Here is a 7,268-nt window from a genome sequence, read left to right as displayed (position 1 = left end):
CATGGATGAAAGTTGCACAATCTTTAAAATCTAATTCTGGATTGAACATACACATAATGTTAATTTCCTGAATCCATAATCTTTAAAGTGGAGTCTTCTAGAAACCCCACCATACTATATGTCCAATAACAATGTTGACTATATACCAAAACATGTATTAATAATGACATGAACTACTCCCTAAAACTTGTTTCAACTAATAATTTATTTTTTGAATCCATAATCTTTAAAGTGGAGTCTACTAGAAACCCCATCATACTCTATGTCCTATAGCAATGTTAACTATTTACCAAAACTTGTACTAATAACGACGTGAACTACTCCCTAAAACTTGTACCAACTAATAATGTGAGAGGATTGGTTTATGACGTATACTCATGACCCATATAAGGCCTCACTATGCTTGCAAATCATTTTCAAGATGTTTGAATTCGAAAGGTCTCAACAATCACATGGAACTAGCATCATGCCCCACCATTCAATGGTGTCGATGCATAAAAGGTCATGTAGTTGTTCAGAAAGTCTAAAAACCTGTGAAAGGAGCAAAGAGGTGAGTAGGCCACCAACCAATTTTTAATGATTCTCAATTAAGAGAGTTGGAATTCATGACCATAAAGGCTATGAAGTGATAAATTCCATGTAGCCTCTTGGAGGTGTTAAATCATTGTCCTCTCTGAAGATGTGTTTCAATTCAAGTACATAACCCAGATCATTGTAGGCATTTGACTAATGAGAGAAAATGATTCCTACTCACAAGGCACTAAAGGACATGTGTCAAAAGGACATGATGACACACATCATTTAGGTTGAGCTGCTTTCACAGTATTTGAGGTTGAGCTATACTAGGTGAACTTTTAGAGCATCATCGTCATTCTGAACGAGTTTCCAGGATTAACCCTATGGATCCAAAGGAGCACACATCATCTATGACCTTGTGATGTCATGGGGAACCATTTTTCCAGGTTTAAACCTATGGATCTAGATTCTACACAGCATGTATCTGAAAGAGTTTTAAACTGAGAGAGACGACGATGGTGGAGGGGTTATCATAGTGCCCATGCAAATAATGCACCACGTGCATGAATGAGCGATTCTTATAAGGCATTCGTCATCATCCACATAAAAGTTTGGCCATTGAGAGAGTGTAAGTCGCCCACGAGCGTGAACTGTTCATATATTCCACGGGTGGAGTACCTAAGCACCATTGACCAGCTCATCCCTCCTGATCGCTTTGGGTGTAGCATGGCAGACCTTAGGAGTAGCCTCTTAGCACGATGGAGCTTGCAAGGTTACACTGCACTAGTCACAGGGGGCACTCGTGGAATTGGGTACTTTTCTTCGCGCACATCCTGCTTTCTTCGCACCTGCGACGGTAGGAAAGCCGTTTATCCATTCCTACTCTTCCTGGGTGCTGTTGCTGCAACAGACGGTGTCCATTAGACTGTGTATCTACTCATTGGAACGCTCAATGGGTTGCACAATTCGGTGTGGCAATGGGGGCGCAGCAGTAGTATAACGAGCTGGGATATGTTCCTGTGTTTGCAGGAAAGGAATCGTGGAGGAGCTGGCGGCGTTGGGAGCATCAGTGTACACCTGCGCGCGCTCGAAAGCGGAGCTAGAAGAACGTCTGAAAGCTTGGAAAGAAGCCGGGCTGGAAGTTGAGGGATCAGTCTGCGATGTCTCGTGTAGGGAAGCGAGGATAGAATTGATGCAGAAAGCCTCAGATCATTTCGCCAACAAGTTAGACATCCTAGTAAGATCTCTCTCTCTCTCTCTCTCTCTCTCTCTCTTTCTCTCTCTCTCTCACACACACACACATGTACACTGTACAGGTGCCTGTGCATGTGCACGTATCTACACACACACACACAAACACGTGTGTGCATGTGAACATATATATAAAGACACACGCATGCGCATGCACACACACATATATATACATATAGAGAGAGACAAAGAAAGAAACACACACACAAGTGTGTGTGGGGAGGGGGGGGGGTACACGCGCACACGTGCATGCACAAGCACATGCCCATGCACACCTGCACACACACATATGTATGTACATGTATACATCCAAAGGGATATCAATGAATCCATCAATTACCTTATATAATCTTATCACTCTCAGGTGAACAATGTTGGTGCTTACACAGAGCCACCTCTCCTTCAACAAGGCAAGGATGACTTTGATTTCATGCTCTCAACAAATCTAGAGTCAGGCTACCATCTATCGCTGCTCGCTTACCCCTTCCTCAAGGATTCCGGCAAGGCTAGCATCATCTTCATCTCCTCAGTGGGAGGCCTCGAACCCATAGGAGCCAACCCCAGTACACTCTACTGCATGACCAAGGGTACATACTCTACGTTCTCTTCCATGTACGCATGGTAACCATTTTTGAAATATTGTTTTTTGTATATGTTGGGTAAGTGCACCCTATTTTAATATGAGGCCCATTATTCAAGGCCTACCCCTTCTTTGGGATTTGTGTATGCTAGCATCTTACCGATGATGTCCAATTGCCTATATTTCATTTAGATCTCAATATCTCTTTTGTTTTCCTTTAAATTTATGTGTAGGTGGCATGCATCAACTCTCAAAAAGTCTTGCTTTTGAATGGGCTAAGGACAACATTAGAGTTAATTGTGTAGCACCAGGTGCTATTGTTGTGGAGACCAAAGCTCAGGTGTCTCTCTGTACCTTGTCTTTTCTTCCACCTTGCTCACATTTATGTATAATCACCTTCATCACACAAACTATTGCAGTGGGTTGTTTTCTTTTCTTTTTTATCAATTTAAAGCATCTGAACCTTTTTCTTTTCACTTTAACCATGAACAAAAAGTAGCTAAGTAAACAAATTTCTAACATATTAACTTCGACTCTATTTTTCTTACAAGACCCCATGGTTAGACCAAAAGTCTAGTAGATCCTTTTGCACACCAAAAGAACGTTAGGAAAGAAGGTTAGGAGAAAAAGACAAAACATAAGGCTTAAATCTATGAATGCTTCTTTGCAAAGTAGGTTAGAAGCTTCCATGAGGTAAATGGATATTCTTCAAGCATGTCATGCTATCAAACATCTAAAAGAGTGGTTGTTTCCCCCTTGCTACATAGAGCATCTTGATTCCATCCACCCCACTACAAATGAACACTAAGAAATCTTTCATCCCAAGTAGGGGTGCTAGCTACATAGGAATCTAATTATCAAGTTCACTTGTGTTTGGCACTATTTTTTTCACCAAAATTTAATTTTAGTGTTACATCCAAATTACCATTGATATCATTCAAGACACAAGTTCTCTTGTTGAATCTAGTTATCAATGGCATCATTTGCAATACACTAGTTCTTCATTTTGCATCTAGTTCTTCATATTGCATCTACTTGTCGATGGCATCATCTGCAACACACAAGTTCTTCATGTTGCATCCAATTACCAACAACAACATTTACGTTTACATTCTCCATCACACTATGTAGATAAGCATCTAGAACTTTATATAGGTCCTAGGCTATACCATACAAAATTTTTGCAAGATGAAGAATCATTTAAAAGCAATGTTGACAAATGTTCATTAAAAAGACCCAAGAAACATACCATCTTGATTTACAAAGTGACTCAATATAAATAGATAGATTCTTATTGTTATCTCTTATATAGAAGGGGATCTGCTTATAAAATTTTGCAACCTCAAACTCTCTCATCCCTATCAACCAATCACTTAAATCATAAGGCTCTAGTATTCATGATTTAAGCATTAGTATAGGAGAATCCAATACATTTTTTACATTATAGTCTATCATATCATTTCATTTTCAACCATCTTGCATATTCATTTCCATCTAACATTAGCTGCAAAAATTTAGTTGTCTTCAAATCTTGTGAATATGTAGTAATGAACTATGGATGACCTCTACCATAATACGAGAAGAATATCTTTGGTATAGAAGACATTTAGTTTGTCATCATGCCTTTTGAACATGGCCATGTTTACACTCTTTAAGGTCCTTTTGGCTTGTGCTTACTCTATAACCTTATATAGTTTACTTGATGCCCTTTCTAAATTATCCTTTGTATAAAACAAAATCCACTCTAAGCATCAGTGGGTGCTCTTACTAGTAGCTATGAGGGATATCCTTATAAGCTAGGGAAAATTTCAACAAATGAAAGTATGCCTTAATTAATGGCTGTTGATAACTCATCCTTAGTCCTGCCATTTGTCTTATAAGGAAAATTTCAACAAATGAAAGTATGCCTTAATTAATGGCTGTTGATAACTCATCCTTAGTCCTGCCATTTGTTTTTACTTGCAATAACAACTTAGTTTAGACTTTGTAGTAGTTAAAACTTAGGTTAATCTTTTTAGAGCATAGGTTAACCTTTTTGGAGAATAAGTTGATCTTTTCAACCATGACTATATTTTTCCTTTTCGACAATTTATGTTCTCATTTTGGAGATGGGGTGTATATATCAATCCTTCCGAAAGTTCAAAGCATCCTTACATGGGGGATTGAACTCAAATCTCCTCCCACACAAGTGATCCCTACCTCTACTTTTCTAAAAAGCATATGTGGGTTTCCTACTAGGAATAAAATAGATTATTTAAAAAAAGAAAGGATATTATTCCTTTCCCCCACCTCTCCCTTCTTTAATTAAATACCCCCTCCCTTGTTTCACCTCTCTTTTTATTACACCTTGCATGGGGATCCCCCTTCACTATCTTACCTCCGTCCCTCATTATTCTACCTCCCCATCCCCTCTTTTTCACCCCTCTCCCTCTTCACCTCTAACTAATTAATGGAGTAATCATTTTTTGCCATGTAGGTGGCACACTTGTCTTTTAGTGAAGTGCTTGTATGAAGGTGGGAGGGCTAGCACTATAGAAATTTAGCTTTGATGATAAGGGTTTGAATCAATTAATGGTGAGCCTCTTTGCCAATAAGCTACTTGAGTCTAGCCTTCAAGTGTCCATTTTAGAATAATGGCCATGTTTTGATATGGAACATTGACTATGTTAACTACTCCAATCTTGGCTTTAGGGGTAGATTAGAATTGGCATTAGATTTCTCATCATAAAAAGGCATATAATAAGAGCATGAAAAATAGTTCTATTTGGCAATTTTTAAATAATTGTTGAACCACTTTCATACATTCATATTTGGATTTTGAATTTAAAGGGTTGTTTTGTATGTTCACACAAGTGAACTACATTGGATAAATTTTTTAAAACTCATGTTTTAAAGGGTTCTTTTATATGTTCACACAAGTGAACTACATTGGATAAATTCTTTTAAGTCATGTTTCTATAGGGCTTGTAAGCCCCTAATTTGCAAAAAACCCTTCCAACCACTTTTCATTAATTAAGGTGCTACATTACATGTTGATAAGGTGATCCCCCCCCCCCCCGCCCCCCCCCCCCGAGAATAGGTTTGAGAAAGTTAGCTTCCTCCCATGAGAATAGTTATTAGCTTCCTCCCACGAGAACAGTTACTCTTGTCACTAAGAATTCTTTTCCTCAAAGACATATGGGCCTGTTATAGCAAAAAACATGTGTCATGGATGAGTCTTCGTAAGGATGGAATCTCGAGTTTTGAGTTGGATACAAAGTTATCTTCATTTGAGGATGTAGCCAAGTACATCCATGCAAATGAGCAAAATTTAATGCATCATACTTCCAAATCTTGAGAAATTTTTTATTTTAACAATGTTTTTCTAGTGAAGACATGACAATGCTCCAATCAACTTTCTTAAATGCTTTGAGATAGTGCAACTTTAGGATAGAAACCTTTTGAGGAGGAAATCACTTTTGCAGGGCAAGATCCTTTTTTAACATGAATATAGATTGAGAAATTTATGTTGGGTTTCTCTCCAATTCATTATCATCTAATGATTTTGCTTTTCTTATGAATTATTGGGTACTTTTATTACAGGCGATTGAGGCATTGATGGTGCATAAACCTAAGTACATAACACACAATATACCATTAGGACGAGTTGGGGAACCCAAAGAAGTAGGGGCTCCGGTAGCATTCTTGTGTATGCCTTGTGCATCATTTTGTACTGGAGAAGTCTTTGTGGTTGATGGAGGATCAATGGTGAGGGGCGTATTTTCCATGCCAAATTGAGATTTGTTCTTTGCTCATCCTTTGTCATTATAGATGAGAACGAGGGTGAGATGATTGAAAGTAAGAATATGCATGGGTTTCAAGAGAAGAAAAATGACCTTGTTATGTCATTACTCCTTTGATGATATCCTATTAGAACTTACAAGTCCTTATTCTAACAAGCACTTTCTAGAGGACATGTTAATATATACTTGAAGAAATATTTGCAAGTTCTTTTGTAGAACAAGTGTTTGTTGTTTGATTGCTAGCATAATGCAAGATTTAACTACTCTCTTTAACATTGGAAATGAGTGAGGATTTCAAAAGAACTCATCATTAACTTACTAGCATCTTAAGCATTATCCATTATAAGAATTCCAATGTTGGTATCCTAGTTTATAACAATTCCAATGTTGGTATCCTACTTTATCCTCCTTAAGAGATTGTTCATGGTAAATATCTAATGTATGTATGACTTAGCTATGAATTAATATCTCAAATGTGGATTTAACCTTTCATTTGATGTTCATAGATATTTCTTAGAAGATATTAGATTATGTCGTTAAATGAATGTTAAACCTAATGTTTAAACAATACAAGCTTTTGTGCAATAATATGTTAATAACCACATACTCTATTTTAAATCTAGCATTGGTCTTGATGTAGTTATGTGTTAATTTATGCTCTTGTTACTTATAAAAGATACTTGTGTAGACATAAGTAGACATGTACAACCCCCAATATGTAAGCTTTAGTTGTAATGCCATTTAAATAATACATTTTACTCTTTCAGTATCCATAATTATGCTATTTCTTTTGATCATGCTCAAGAATGAGAATATTATGTGTTATCATTCATACCTTCAAAACTCAAGTGTGTTGTTTATGAAAATTAAAAAATTTTGATGTAATATCCTAGCATTATATGTCACTTTCTTTAGTCTGCACCCATGATGTTGGGTTACTAAAAATAAAGAATTTCCACATAATAAGTTCATTTTTTTGGCAAGCATTTCATGACAAGAATACTTGAAAATGGTGCATGTGATATGTTCTTGATGTGATAGTCCTCTCTTCCTCTCATATCTTTTAGCAATTCTCTCTCTCTCTCTCTCTCTCTCTCTCTCTCTTTTGCATAGACACTCATGCACATTCAATTGCCATT

General features: G+C 37.1%; 1 protein-coding gene across 1 annotated transcript; it reads left to right on the top strand.

The window, feature by feature from the left end:
* Positions 1-1,150: 1,150 nt before the first annotated feature.
* LOC147891786 (tropinone reductase homolog At5g06060-like) lies at positions 1,151-6,292 on the top strand. The gene is made up of 5 exons (XM_087387951.1): positions 1,151-1,328; positions 1,546-1,753; positions 2,132-2,354; positions 2,581-2,687; positions 5,930-6,292. Exons 1-5 carry the CDS (start codon positions 1,243-1,245, stop codon positions 6,122-6,124), a joined length of 819 nt encoding a protein of 272 aa, XP_087244077.1. The 5' UTR covers positions 1,151-1,242; the 3' UTR covers positions 6,125-6,292.
* The last annotated feature ends 976 nt before the right edge of the window (positions 6,293-7,268 follow it).

The sequence above is a fragment of the Dipteris shenzhenensis genome, chromosome 17 (assembly GCF_047967505.1).
Source record: "Dipteris shenzhenensis isolate YYH24624 ecotype China chromosome 17, Dip_SZ_1.0, whole genome shotgun sequence".
Lineage (NCBI taxonomy): Eukaryota > Viridiplantae > Streptophyta > Polypodiopsida > Gleicheniales > Dipteridaceae > Dipteris > Dipteris shenzhenensis.
This window is presented reverse-complemented; position numbering and strand designations above follow the sequence as displayed.

What these genes read in the sequence shown, in the direction of transcription:
- LOC147891786 (XM_087387951.1), top strand. Translation starts at nt 1,243, where the DNA reads ATGGCAGACCTTAGGAGTAGCCTCTTAGCACGATGGAGCTTGCAAGGT. An exon ending in ACTCTACTGCATGACCAAGG is followed by an intron (nt 2,355 to 2,580) that starts GTACATACTCTA and finishes ATTTATGTGTAG; the next exon opens with GTGGCATGCATCAACTCTCA. An exon ending in TTGTGGAGACCAAAGCTCAG is followed by an intron (nt 2,688 to 5,929) that starts GTGTCTCTCTGT and finishes CTTTTATTACAG; the next exon opens with GCGATTGAGGCATTGATGGT.